Source organism: Lynx canadensis, chromosome B1 (assembly GCF_007474595.2).
Source record: "Lynx canadensis isolate LIC74 chromosome B1, mLynCan4.pri.v2, whole genome shotgun sequence".
Taxonomy (NCBI): domain Eukaryota; kingdom Metazoa; phylum Chordata; class Mammalia; order Carnivora; family Felidae; genus Lynx; species Lynx canadensis.
This window is the reverse complement of record NC_044306.2, coordinates 173,697,578-173,712,422: the sequence shown is the minus strand read 5'-3', so window position 1 is coordinate 173,712,422 and position 14,845 is coordinate 173,697,578. Positions and strand designations below refer to the sequence as shown.

General features: G+C 41.9%; 1 protein-coding gene across 5 annotated transcripts in view; it reads left to right on the top strand.

The window, feature by feature from the left end:
- Positions 1 to 14,845, top strand: part of FAM114A1 (family with sequence similarity 114 member A1) — a 69,297-nt gene that overhangs the window by 32,452 nt on the left and 22,000 nt on the right. For 2 of the 5 annotated variants that reach the window (XM_030314043.1, XM_032593007.1), the window contains exons 4-7: positions 3,428 to 3,541; positions 3,670 to 3,770; positions 6,879 to 7,013; positions 10,867 to 11,019. In XM_030314043.1, coding sequence (XP_030169903.1) covers positions 3,428 to 3,541; positions 3,670 to 3,770; positions 6,879 to 7,013; positions 10,867 to 11,019 — 503 coding nt within the window. Of the gene's footprint in view, positions 1 to 3,427; positions 3,542 to 3,666; positions 3,771 to 6,878; positions 7,014 to 10,866; positions 11,020 to 14,845 lie in introns of those variants that run through there. The other 3 variants (XM_030314042.1, XM_030314044.1, XM_030314045.1) reach the window with 2 other exon arrangements.

Genomic DNA, 14,845 nt, shown 5'->3' with positions numbered 1-14,845 from the left:
TCATAGTGAGAAGATTAAATGAGATAATTTACTTTACTAGAAATAACTAGTCCAGTGCCTGGGACATAGTAAGTGTTCAAAAAATGTTGGCCGATACCAAGGGTATCATGTATTTCTCCTTGGTGATTTTACAGAACCCTGGGAGATAGATGTTACAATCCCCCTTTCAAAGAAGACACAACAGTAGAGACTCAGAGGTTAAGTAACTCATGTAGATCACACAACTAATAAATGGTGGAACCAAAATTCCTCCACAAGACTCCAGACTCCTAAGTTTAAGATGTTTACCACTAGGGTATAGGTGAGAAATTAAACACCAGCCAATCATTTAACATTTGCTTTAAAATGATACCATATCGGGGCGCCTGGGTGGCGCAGTCGGTTAAGCGTCCGACTTCAGCCAGGTCACGATCTCGCGGTCCGTGAGTTCGAGCCCCGCGTCAGGCTCTGGGCTGATGGCTCGGAGCCTGGAGCCTGTTTCTGATTCTGTGTCTCCCTCTCTCTCTGCCCCTCCCCCGCTCATGCTCTGTCTCTCTCTGTCCCAAAAATAAATAAACGTTGAAAAAAAAATTTTTTTTAAATGATACCATATCACAGCATATGTACAACATTATTTTGTTTTTCATTTATTTATTTATTTTTTATTAGAGAGAGAGCAGGGGAGAGGGGCAGAAGGAGAGAGAGAAAATATTAAGCAGCCTCCATGCTCAGCACCAGAGCCGGTCACGGGACTTGATCCTACAACCCTGGAACCATTCCCTGAGCCAAAATCAAGAGTGGGGTGCTCCACTGGCTGAGCCACCCAGGCGCCTCATTGTATAACATTCTTATCTTCTTTGCAATATTCACCTATTTTTGCTGCAATAAGTCCAGGGGTAAAGGATATTCCATCTTTAGACCCATGGAATTTGAAGGAATTTCATTTCTTTGAGGATACTTAGGGTTCACAATGATGTGTGAGGAATCCATAATTATACACTATAGTATTATTCGTATTTGTTGTTGTTGTTTTTCTGCTATTGGTAGAACCGAATCAGTATCTCTGAGAATGAATCACTCACAGTCAAAAGGCAAAAATGATTCCATATATTACTTCCTTGTTCTGGGCACTAGATGTCACACTAAGTAAAGTTTTAGAAGTTATTCTTCAAAGTAGGGTGTGGCATCATTAAACCTTATCTGTGAAGAACCATAGCTTTCTAATTTTAGTAGAATGCACTAATGATGTACTTTCACTAACAAAAGAATTCAGAAAGAATATCAGAAAATATAATTGGGGCAAACTTAAATATGTGCAATTCTTTGTATATCAATTATACTAAGGAAAGCTGTGGCAGTATTGGGGGGGGTATGGATGGGTGTGTGTGTGTGTGTAAGTGAGTGTGTGCATAGGTGTGGGTGTGTAGATGTGTGTGTGTACGTGAGTGTGGGTGTATAGGTGTGTGTGTGTGTTTATGAGTGGCTGGAGTAGCAACGTAGTGTCATGTGTATTAAACAGACACATCCCATTTATCTGAACACAAAAATGGTATTTCCTTCCAGAAACAAAGTAACTTTTCTAGAGGCAATTTATGGGGACATACCCCTAATCATGTATGTTCTGAGATGGTGAGAAGCTGTTCTTCCCTAGGAAAAGAATCAGAGATGGTCCTCACGTGAAAGGGGTATAAAAGGCGAAATAGGAGATAATGACAGTGTGGTCCATTAAATCCTGCATGTTCTCAAGGAAGGATGTGGAATCATCTTTCTTATACGGCTTTCTCAAAGAAAATGTAGCAGACTCCTCCCTGTCTTCTCCAACTCAGTTATGCCTTTATGTTAGCCCTCAGAAATCTCAATGAGAATCCTATTTGAGATTTGTATGTATATTCTTTCCTTTTGGAAAATATGTGTGTTTTTAAAATATGGCAAGTAATATGGACTCATACGTAAATAGGCTAGATGGTATCTTGTAACTTGAAGGTGTTACTGAAACTTCAATAAATTTCCATTGAAATGCTTGGAATTTACTAGAAGCTAAAGAGAATGAGTTCAAGCCTTAGTTTTAGCAGTTATAGGTCATGTTTGTTCCAAGTAACTTGATAATGAATTTGAACTGTATCTAATGAGCTGCGCATGAATATAGGCATATGTTTCTTGTGAAATTAATGTTTTAAACATTGTAAATAATGTTATTTAAGTTTCCCTGTTTTCTAGATAGTGTATAATGACAGGTGGTTTCCACTGGATGTAATTAGTCCTCTGGTAAATATTAGTGCCCTGATTATGTTAAGATCACTCTGATAAATAAAGTTACAACTGATAAAATACTACTATTTGGGTTTGGGAGTCATCTGTGTCTTTCTCTTATTCAGGAGATGGACAGTGGGTCATTTTAATGGTGCCTTCTAAGACTAGGTGGTTCTCTTTGGCTCTCAAATCCTGCCATGACTTGGGATTTTTTTCCCCCACATATTAATATTGCTGCTGCCTTTGGTTTTAGCAACTGATGTTGCCTGGGTCCCTGGCAAAATCGTTTTCCCTTTCTTCCTGTGATGCTAAGGGGGAGGTGAGTGCTGGGACAGTGGCATCCCAGGCTGTTTCTCCAAAAGAACTCAAAAAGCCATTTTAGGACAGTCAGTAGACCATTAATTTTTGTGTTCAGTGGGAACTTGAGAAAAGCTGTGGTTCATCATGGGGGCCTCTAAGGAGAAAAATTAATTGGTCCAGAATAAAATGTAGCCAAGACTATTTCTCTGTCAGGCCAGGGGTTGTTTGTGTGTGTGGCACACGGTGCTTGGATGAAGAGGTCAGCTCTGTGTTTACCAAATAGTTATTGAACACCCACTGTGCTGGGCTCTGGAGACTATAGGCATCTTGGCCCTGCTCAGATGGCGTAAAGCCAGTGACCTCCAGCCTGGCCGACGACTGTAGGAGCTTGCATGCAGACCGTTACTGCTTAGGACAACTGGCAGAGCCACTGGGTGCTCTTCCTGGTTTGCTCACTGATTGGACTTTTGATTTTGACATGTCAGCTCCAGACCTTGCACTCTCCGCACTGAAAGAATGACTAACACTTTGAAAGAGCATGCTGGGCCTCACCCGATTTCAGTTCGGTGACTATTAATTGAGTGTCTGTGACCGGGCTAGGCCTGCAAGGAATTCAAAACTGAATGATGCATGCCTGTTTTGAGGAGTTTAGAAGAGAGTAAAGAGGAAAAGACAGGGATCCTATTCACAGATATCTTGGATTTGGAATCCCAGGTTGCTAAGCAGACCGTCTGAGAAACAAATGAGAGGGATTGCAAAGTCCATGCTGTTAATCACTACATGCTCTTGCAACCGGGGTATACGCCTACAGCTTACAACAGCTCTGGAACATGAGCTATCGAATTGCAGACTGTGGGTTTCTATTGTATTGGGAACGGTATTTTTATTTTCCTGGCAGGTCATGGATTGACAGCAGTCAAGGAAAAAGCAGGAGCCACACTACGGATTCATGGTGTAAACTCCAGCTCTTCTGAAGGGGCCCAACCTGATACCGAAAGTGGAGTCCCTCAAAGTGAGCGATCTGTTTATCTGGGGGCTTCTTGGACTTCAGCTGTATCGCACTATGTGCGCAAATAGAAGATTTCTAAGTCCGGATCAGTAGACTGAACTCTAAGAGGATGTTTCTCTCCTTACTAGCAGATGTGGCCACAGATCAGAGTCCCACAGAAAGCCCACCCACTTCTCCCTCATCCGGGTCTCGGGGCATGCTGTCCGCCATCACCAATGTGGTTCAAAACACAGTAAGTCGTTAGCTGCTTTCTCTGTTTTCCCTGGTCTCTCCCAGCGCCTTCTTTCGATATCTGTGTTTACCCGTGACCTAGATACATCAGAGAAAAGATGGTCTTGCTCATAACTTCGGACTATGGTTTTGTTATGCTTTCTCCTACAGAGTAGGCGTAACCTTGGCACCAAAATAATAAGAGCAAATGAAATACATTTTATGTTTAAAAGAAAGGACTGCTCAGAAGGAACGTTTTCAGTCTGCTGTAACAGTGTCCTTTCCAACAGCTGCAAGGACAGCCTCCGGCTGGGGAGGAGAGAGGGCTCTTTCTTAGAGCGGAGACAGCTGGTTTTCTTCGATGGTCTATGTTTCTTTTTTTTTTAAATTCTTTTTAACGTTTATTTATTTATGAGAGAGAGAGAGACAGAGCATGAACGGGGGAGGGTCAGAGAGAGGGAGACACAGAATCTGAAGCAAGCTCCTGGTTCCAAGCTGTCAGCACAGAGCCCGACGCGAGGCTCGAACTCACGGACCGCAAGATCATGACCTGAGCCGAAGTCAGCCGCCCAACCGACTGAGCCACCCAGGCGCCCCAGGTCTATGTTTCTTAATCTTCAATTTGAAGATTATAAAGCCATTCAGATACCAAAAAAAAAAAAAAAAAAAAAATGCTGGTAAGGAATTGGAAACAACATCCCGAGATGTTTCTGAAGTGTTTCCAGATAACTAAGACCAACATATTTCCCCCATCTTAACCTCCCATTCCTACTCTCCCCATTCCTTAAATAACCCTAAGTTTATCCCCTGCCCCAGATCCCTGTCTGCCTCTTCAAGAAGCTCATTATTGGCAGCAAAACACTGATGAATAATGAAAAAGCGGGGAGACACCCCAGATGAGATGATACAGCTAGCCGGTCTTCAGTGTCAGGAAGAAAAGGTTTTTTTCTGCTGTGTAAAAACCAACCAACTACTTTTTCTAGAAGTATAGTTGATGTCCAATTTATTCATTCATTCATTTAAAAAACAAAAAGGTGGGGGCACCTGGGTGGCTCAGTCAGTTAAGCGTCTGACTTTGGCTCAGGTCATGATCTCACCGTTGGTGAGTTCGATCCCTGTGTCAGGCTCTGTGCTGACAGCTCAGAGTCTGGAGCCTGCTTGGGATTCTCTCTCTCTCTCTCTCTCTCTCTCTCTCTCTCTCTCTCTCTCTCTGCCCCTCCCTTGCTCACGCTTTGTCTCTCTCAAAAATAAACATTAAAAAAAACTTAAAAGAAAAAAAGGTAATCAGCCCTCACTATGTGCCAGGAACTATGCTAGATGCTGGGCATATGTGGACAAACAAGAGGGCACAACATCCTGGAAGACAGAGCCAACTCAAAGGTGAGTACAGTGCAATGTGGGAAGAAGAGGAAGCTGTGGACACACATGTGAAGTCGTCTTACCGGACTTTGGGGTCAGAGCATGCCAGAATTAGAAAATGCGTGCTCTCCTCCTTGCAACTCAGGGCCCTCTAGACTAAGTAGGCTGAATGAGAAGCAGCAAATGTGTTTTAGGAGTCAAACAGCAACACATGTCCAGTATCCCTACATGTGGAGGCGGTCGGGTTGGGGATGGGGCGGAGCTCTTTCATATCCCTGGTTATAAGAAATGAGTTCATCGTCTCCCTGAGTGACAGCGCAGGGCACTCTGAGTTTGTCTTCAGCACCCTCGATTCCTTTTTGCGTTCTCTCCTACCTTCTGATACTTTCTTTTCCCAAGTTCCAGACACTCCCACCAGCTTTGCCCTTAATCAAAGTCTCCATGTCCTTCTTTCTCCCATTTTATTCTCTACTGAAGTAATCCCTCGTAGAATATTAAAAGACATAAATCAAATCATGCAAAAGTATGAATTGTGATATCCCATAGTCCTTCCACAATATACGTGTGTTAAAATCTGTTTTCTGATGTGAATATTGAATGGCCCCCAAATCTGAAAACAGCGTCTAAATGTCCAAGATGGAAATGCCTACTAAAGTATATTAATTCAGCGAAGTCTAATATTGCTAATGAAGCAAAAATTATGAAGATTGGAAAATGTACACAGGCAATAATATCTTAATAAAATATAATGTGTATAGTTCATGTAAGGCAGAAAAAACACAGATGTGTGCATAGTATAATTGCAGTTGTGTAGTTGGAGTATATGAACAGAAGCTGTAAAGAAATGTGAGCAGTTCTGGGGCGCCTGGGTGGCGCAGTCGGTTAAGCGTCCGACTTCAGCCAGGTCACGATCTCACGGTCTGTGAGTTCGAGCCCCGCGTCAGGCTCTGGGCTGATGGCTCGGAGCCTGGAGCCTGTTTCCGATTCTGTGTCTCCCTCTCTCTCTGCCCCTCCCCCGTTCATGCTCTGTCTCTCTCTGTCCAAAAATAAATAAAAACGTTGAAAAAAAAAATTAAAAAAAAAAAAAAAGAAATGTGAGCAGTTCTATTTATATGAACAGTTTATGTGAGTAAATCTTGGTTGTTTTGATCTTTCTTTTTTAAGGAAAACAATGGCTGACAAGAGGATTTGCAGGATCACTGTATGATGGAACAGTTTCTAAAGGCAGCCGTATATGGAAATCAACCTGTCTTATTTCATGAATATACTAATTATAGGCAGTTATTGCTAGTTTCTGAAAGTATGCAAGGGCCATCTGAAACAGCCTGAGGGTCCCATACTCCAAGGCCCTAGATTAAAGAATTTGCTAAATTGGCAAGAGTATTTGACATTTTAATAGACTGCTCCAAACAATTCTGTTACTCAGGTTAACATTCTTTCAAACAAAAACAGTAATGGGATCACCTATTAATTTCATGTCTTAGATACGTATTCTATTCATACACATAGAGCCAGTAAAAATTAATCCCAAATATGCTTTGGTTTTTCCTAAGCATCCTTTTTAAATAATATTGTATGCCCTACAAATTATATGCCATATGTCCTTCCAAGGAAAAGAAAACAGCATTAAGTGGATGTTAAATCCCTGATGAGAAAAAATTGTGACTTCATATTGATTTTAATATTTGCACATAGTGCCTTCTGCGAGTTTCTGACTGCTGTGAAATTGCAAAAGGCAAAAGCTAATCTCATGTGATTATCTCATCTGCAGGGTAAAAGCGTCTTAACGGGCGGTCTGGACGCTCTGGAATTCATTGGTAAGAAAACCATGAATGTCCTTGCGGAGAGTGACCCAGGCTTTAAGCGGACCAAGACACTCATGGAGAGAACCGTTTCCTTATCTCAGGTGGGATTAAATACTTTTGCCATCCTTTCTTTCAGTCAGTAAAGTAAATACCTTTTTATTTATCTTTTTTAATAGGTATTTTAAAGCATGTGATTTAAATTCAAATGACCTAAGACAGTAGAGAATGAAAATTGAGTTTCTAATGCACCTGTTCCCAGCCACTGGGTTCCTCATGGGAGGCAAACGCTATTAACAGCTTCTTATGGATTCTGTCAGAATTATCATATAGCTATAGATATGGGTATAGACATAGACAGAGATACAGATACATATATACTTTTGCAGACAAATGGTAGCATGCTAACCACACCCATTTGTACCTTGCTTTAATCACTTAATAATTTCTTGAAGATTATTACATTTTTGCCATTTGTCTTAGTCCACACAGGCTGCTACAACAAAATATAAGACTAGGTTTCTTATAAGCTACAAACATTGATTTCTCATAGTTCTGGAGGCTGGGAAGCCCAAGATCAAGGTGCTGGCAGATTTCACTGTCTGGTGATGGCCCATTCCTGGTTCATAGATAGCCATCTTCTCGTCTTCTCGCTGTGTCTTCACATGGTAGAAGGGGCAAGAAGCCCTGTGGGGGCTCTTTTATAAGGACACTAATCCTATTCATGAGGGCTCCACCCTCATGACCTAATCCCTTCCCAAAGGCCCTACTTCCAAATACCATCACATTGGGGATTAGGTCTCAACCTATGAATTTGGGGAGCGGGGCACCGGGGTGGCTCAGCTGGTCGTGTCCAACTTCAGCTCAGGTCATGATCTTACAGTCCTGTGAGTTTGAGCCCCATGTCAGTCTCTGCACTGACAGCTTGGAGTCTGGAGCCTTCTTCAGATTCTGGGTCTCCCTCTCTCTCTCTGCCCCTCCCCCACTGTGTGCTTTTGCACACACGCACGCTTTCTCTCTCTCTCAAAAATAAATCAATAAACTTAAAAAATGAATTTTGGGGGGACACAAGCATTCGGTTGAAAGCATCATTGTATGTATTCCAGCTCTACTACTTTCTAGCCACATGACCTTGAGCAGGTTACTTAATTCTTCTGTGCCCTGGTTTACTCGCCTGTGCACTGGGTGCAACATCAATACCTACTGATAGCTTTGACGTAAAGATTCAGTGAGTTGGAAGAGTACTGGACTCTTAGCAAACACTCAGGAACAGTAGTTATTGTTGTTGTATTACTGTGTGTCAATATAATAGGTGGAAATGGCATCTCATTGGAATTTTAATTTATAGTCCTCTTACTATGTGCAAGGATGGGCCTCTCTTCTCACACTTCAAGTTTTAAAGTTTTCCAACCCTCCTTGGGAAATACGATATGAAGAATTGAATCTGTGGGGCACCTGGCTTGTACAGTCGGTAGAGCATGCAACTCTTGATCTTGAGGTCATGGGTTTAAGACCCACGTTGAACGTAGAGCTTACTTAAAAAAAAAAAAAAAGAATTTAATCTGTGTTTTGCTTACCTATAGTAGTTAAAGAACTTAAAAGTAATATTTATTTTCTTTTCCAAGTATAAAACCCTAATAGTGAACTTGCTGTTTCGGATGGCACATGCCCAGTTCATGCTCCACAGTGCGGACATGCTCCTGGTCCCTTCCTCCGTAACAGGCAGATATGCCAGGTCTGTCTCTGCCTTCCTGAAATCAGGAGCAGCTGATACAGCCCCAGATTTCATAAATTTCATAGGCAGGACAAACATACCTTCTCCTGGCTCAACACTAGGAAGCCACTAAGGAGCCATCACTGACATCATGTTAGTGGCATTTCCTGAAAAGCTTTTGTTTTAAGCTATTTCCTCTGGTCTCTTCCAGAGTAACCTTCATATAACCACTCTGATATTATAGCTCAGGTCAGGACTTGGCAGGATCATCCAAACCACCAGCCTACCGATCCTGCAAAAGAAAATACATTTGTATTAATCAGATAATTAATACCAGATGTTGCAAAATGAAAATGAAACTAAAACACCAACCCCCAAGGATCGATGTGGCTAAGAGCAAAAAAATCTAACTTTCGCTCCTGCAGCGTGAATGTCCCTGTTCAGGGACTCTCTAGATAGCTCTTTTCTGAGTCCATTATCTTGTGGATCTGCCGTCCTAAAATCTTTACTTCCAGCCTCATAGAAGGGGAAGGAATATGGGAGGGCCCGGTAGGTAGGACACTTTAGGACTTCTCCCTGGAAGTGATATACGTCACTTTACCCTCATTCCTTTGGCCAAAACTTCCACAGAGTCTACCTAATTCAACTCAAGGGGCTGAGAAATATAGTTCAGTTATGTGTCTAGGACGGAAAGGGTATTTGGTGAGCATGTAGGAATATTGTTGCCACAGGACTTATATATAAAATTTATATAGATACATATGTACATACTATATATTATATATACACATGTACCTACCTATAAGCCTATATATGTGTCTATATATAAGTATATATGTATAGATATAAATTTCATTCTAGTTAAGAAGGTGATAATGTGGGGGAAATGTGACCAAGTCCAGAAACTGGCTAACTATGCTTCTTTGGCTGAAATTCACATACCTCTAAAATGGAGAATTTCAGGGCGCCTGGGTGGCTCAGTCGGTTGAGCGTCTGACTTCAGCTCAGGTCACGATCTCACAGTCCATGAGTTTGAGCCCCTCATCGGGCTCTGTGCTGACAACTCAGAGCCTGAAGCCCACTTCAGAATCTGTGTCTCCCACTCCCTCTGCCCCTCCTCCACTCATACTCTGTCTCTCTCTCTCTCTCTCTCTCTCTCTCTCAAAATAAATAAACGTTAAAAAAATTTTTTTAAATCCCCAGTGGTAATTTGATGAGATTGTTTTGAAAATTTAAAATTCAGAGCTTGTACATATTAATGTTAAAGACAGAGAGAGGGGAGAATTCTGTCTGCAGCCCAGTGAGTTTTTGGCTAAGCGCCTCAAGAACCCAAAAGGAGAAATGGGGTCGATTGTTTTATTGATGCACATTAAAAACCACGGTCTGTTCTTCCATGATCTTTCCCTTGTGAATTTGTGGTGGCCACTGTGTTTATGGTGCTCTCCATAGACACTAAAGAACCCTATATATGTAATGCCCAGTAAACTTAATGAGGAATCAAATAAAAGAGGCTTAGAATCACAGAAAGCAAGTGCAGGAAATTGGGAGTGACTGGGGGACTCGGTGTTCACTTTGCTCTCTTTATTTAATCAACAAAAAAAATAACTGGAGAGCAATGATCAACATGGAGAGGAACTCCATTCACAGTCCTACTTCTCCAGCATCAATAAGCTAATATTCTTCTTTATACTTAGTATCTGATGAGAAATACGTTATGAGTTTATATTTTATTAATATTGTTCATCAAAGATGGTTAATAGCCACCCACATAAAATTTTTTAAAATAACGCAATTCAGATCAAAGCAGACCAGCTTGTGACTGCCTTGAGGTCTGCCTGGGTGCCGAAGTTGCAGTGAACCCTATCACAATAGATTAGACTTTCCTGGTGTGCATCGATTTGCTCGTTATAGATAATTTGGATATTTTAGAAAATAAGGAAATTAATCACACACGGAAAACACTTCAGCGGAAACCACGGTTCGGATGTGCTTCTTTCCAATCCTGTTCCCAGGCATAGAATTTTTGCTTTGTCTTTTCATGTATATAACGAACATGGAAAACTCAAAGTGGAATATTATGTAAAAATTGTCAGTAGGATCAATCAAAGAATCATTGTGTTAGAAATTCCCAAGTAACTAAAACCTACTCTTCACAAATACAAAGCCAGCCCTTATCTCCCCTGATTCAGGAAATGAGGCTTCCCAGCATACACCCAGGACACAAACACTGTGTATTTCTGCAGATGTTAAGAGAAGCCAAGGAGAAAGAGAAGCAGAGGTTGGCCCAGCAGCTCACGGCCAAGAGGACCGCACACTACGGGATGCTGTTTGATGAGTATCAAGGTTTGTCACACCTGGAAGCCCTGGAAATTCTGTCCAATGAAAGTGAAAGCAAGGTATGTCAGCCCTGCTCACGTATAATACCATGTTCACTGGGGCACCTGGGTGGCTCAGTTTGTTGAGCGTCTTACTCTTGATTTCAGCTCAGGTCATGATCTCAGGGTTATGAGATCGAGCCCCGTGTCAGGCTCTGTGATGGGTGTGGAGCCTGCTTAAGATTCTCTCTCTTCTCCCTCTGGCCCTCCCCCTGCTCATGCTCTCTCTCTCTAAAAAAAAAAAATAATAATAATAACAATAAATAAAATAAAATTCCATGTTCACTAATTTGTTTTCTTATACATGAGAGAAACTGGAAAATCTGCCATTAAAATATCTCATGTTTAGGGCCTTGTTAGTAGTGTGCTAGGGTCACAAATATGATACAGTTTGATGACCCCTCGTGCTCCATATTATTTCCTCTCTGTCCTATGCTAAGCTATTACCCCTCCCTGCCCCCAAGAGGGCCAGCAAAATAAGAGTCATCACCACCACACTTCATGGTGCCAAAGGTTGCTCAGAAACTTGCCTGTCAGGCTCCTGGCCCTGTGCTTTCTTTTGGTGATGTACCCAGACCAGCGATGCCCTACTAGGCCACATTGCCATATCCACCCAATGAAAACAAAGCAGCTGATGTTTCTTCCAGACTGCAGGGTTTTAATAGAGTTTTATGGGCTAAATAGTGATGTGTTCACCCATTCGTTAAAAAGCTTGGGCCACAAAAGGCAGGATTATCTTGCTGGGGGTTAAAGGTCTATTGGGGGGGCACCTGGATGGCTCAGTTGGTTGAGCATCAGTCTTCAGCTCAGGTCATGATCTCACCATTCATGAGTTCAAACCCCATACTGGACTCTGTGCTGACAGTTCAGAGCCCGGAGCCTGCTTCAGATTCTGTGTCTCCCTCTCTCTCTACCTCTACCCTGCTCTCACTCTGTCTCTCTCTCTCAAAAATAAATAAACATTAAAAAAAAAAAAAAGTTCTATCTGGGAATGTTCCAGAATGGAAACCTGGGAATTACCTGATAGCCCTGTACATTCACATCTCCATCACTGTGATCTCAAGAAACAAAATAGAAACAGTAGAAATCAGCAGGGTTTGGGGATTTTTTTTTAAAGGATCTACATGGGGAGTGGGGGAGGGTAGTTATTTAGCAAATACTCATATGATACTTATATAGTCACTATTCTAAGTGCTATAAAACTATTAATTCACTTAGTTATATATACAGCTCTTTTGCCTGGTGTCAGGCTGATTGTACTTTGGGGTGTTTTTCTGGCGGAGCCACAGGGTAGCACCTGGCTGAACGTCCTGGGAGGGGCCATAGCTCATCTCAGTGACATTCACTGGGGACAAGCAGGCCCCCTGATGGCAAGAGGAACTTGGAAGTGAGCCTTACAGTAGAGGAGTGATTCTTGACTCTCTCTCGGCCATGTCCTCCATGTTTGCACTTGGAGGGGATACAGACATTCTTGATGCCCACCTAAGCCAGGAAACATGGCCTCTGCCCTATAAGAGGCAACCAAGAACCAAACAGGATGGAAATCCCCCTCCTTCCAGATGATTGAGTTATGTGTCACTTTTCTGTGTTTATTTCTTTTTTATTGTTGTTATCCATGAGCCATCAGGAACAGTCTTGTGGTTAAACTGTTAAAGGGGGTAATTTTTTAAGAACAAAATCATGCCTCATATACAGTTACAAAATGAACGTGAATTAAAGAATTTATTTAGCCTCTTAATTAAATGAAAGAACCAAGCAGATATTATAATTGGTTCAGGGGAAAAGCCAACACACATATTTACGTGGAGTAAAGCAATTTTGAAACCAGTGTGCAAATGGTCATAAACCACAGGAGGTGAGGCTGTTCCTCTGCTGGACAGAATCTATTCACACGTCTATAGACTAGAATTATTTTGCACTGCTCTCAGCTCGTGCAATCCATAGAGTTGTGAAGTTGCTCCCATAGACTCAGAATCAGATAACCTGGTAACATGTGCTCTAGAAAATGTAGTTTTCCACTGAATCACAAATCTTTCCCTATAAAAGCTGGGCTTCGAGTCAGACATTACGCGATCAAATACCACTCAGTAGCTGTATGATTTTGGACCCATCTTACCTCAATCTCCTTATCTGTGAAATGGGATTAATAATAAAACCTACCTCATAGCAGCATTAAAGAATTAAATGAGATAATCCACGTGAAGCCAGTTGCAGCTTGCTGAATAGATAATAAGTACTCAATAAATGTTAGCTGCCTTTTTATACATGTTTATGTATATGCATATATAAGGTTGATGACATTTTATTTTTACATGCATTCTTATATGTGTGTGTATGTGTGTTGTTTTAATTAAAAACATAACACGGATGTGTGGTCTCTTGTAGTTATCACAGTGGTAGAGAGATTCCATTCTGGAGAGTTCCACTGCAGCTTTCAGCTGTGAAAGAGTCCCAGGTCCTTAGAAAAGAGCCCCAAACGACTGACGTTGCTAGGAAGGAGGTTTGGTCCCTGGAGGGATGCATTTCCCTCTGTTTACACACTGTTCTACAAGCTCTGCTTTTGTTCCCCCAGCCTAGAGATTTTTATAGATGCATAGTAGGGAATGCAGAACTTTTTCTTGGATTAGTAATGCGTTACTGGGTGCTATAAAAAAAAGTCCTAAAAATATATGGGTCAAATCAGTAGGCGTTATCCTCATTCTAGAACTGTCCAAGATGGGAGTGCCTGGTCATCAGGCAGTTTTCCTGAATTAGGGGTTCAGGAGCCACGCTCTGTCCATCTCATGGCTCCACTAGATCCGTCCTGATGTTCACCTGCCTCAGGCAAGAATACAAATGGAGATCCTTACTGGGGTTGTCAGATTTAGCAAATAAAAATACAGGATGACAAGATAAGCTTTAACTTTTAATAAACAATGAATACTTCTTTTTAAAATGTTTTTAATGTTTATTTTTGAGACACACACACACACACAGAGTATGAGCAGGGGAGGGATAGAGAGAGAGGGAGACACAGAAGCCAAAGAGGTCTCCAGGCTCTGAGCTGTCAGCACAGAGCCTGATGCAGAGCTCGAACTCACAAATAGTGAGATCATGACCTGAGCTGAAGTCAGACGCTTAACCGACTGAGCCACCCAGGCGCCCCAACAATGAATACTTTTTTAACATAAATATGTCCTCTGCAATATTTGAGACACACACTTACACTAAGAAAATATTCATCATTCAAATTTAACTAGACCTCCTCTACACACCAAATTCTTGGAAGTTAAAGGAGTTTTGAAACAAACTGTTAAAAAATATATATATTCTGTCATCCTACCCTAACAAATACACTTTTATAATGACTTTGAAGGCCTGGTTCCCATTCAGACTTCTCACACTCCTCACATTTCCATACTACCCTCCTGCCTGCTCTCCTGTCTTTATTTCCAGCTATCTCTCACTTCAAGGGCTTTATATGTACATGTGAGGATACCCTAGTTCAAGTTCCATCCACGCCACTGCTAACAGCCACCTCTTAGACCTAGGGGTGCACCCTCCAGTGGATGGTCCTGCCATAAGGAGCACATTCTGAGTAGAGATCCATACAGGCTGAGGGAGGGAAACTTTAGCAACTTTAGTACCTAGAGAGTGGTTTGGAAGAAGGAGTGTGGGCTCTGGGTGGGCACATCCCTTTGGCCCTGTGGACTCCCCTGTGTCTGAGTCTAGAGCATTGGATTCTACCATCTTCTAGGCCCTCTTTGTTGTCTTTATCCCACCAGCACAAGGACAGAAAGGTGTAGAAGGTACACTCCCATTTTTTAAGAGCCTTGACCTGAAAATGATACACATCACCTCTGCTGAC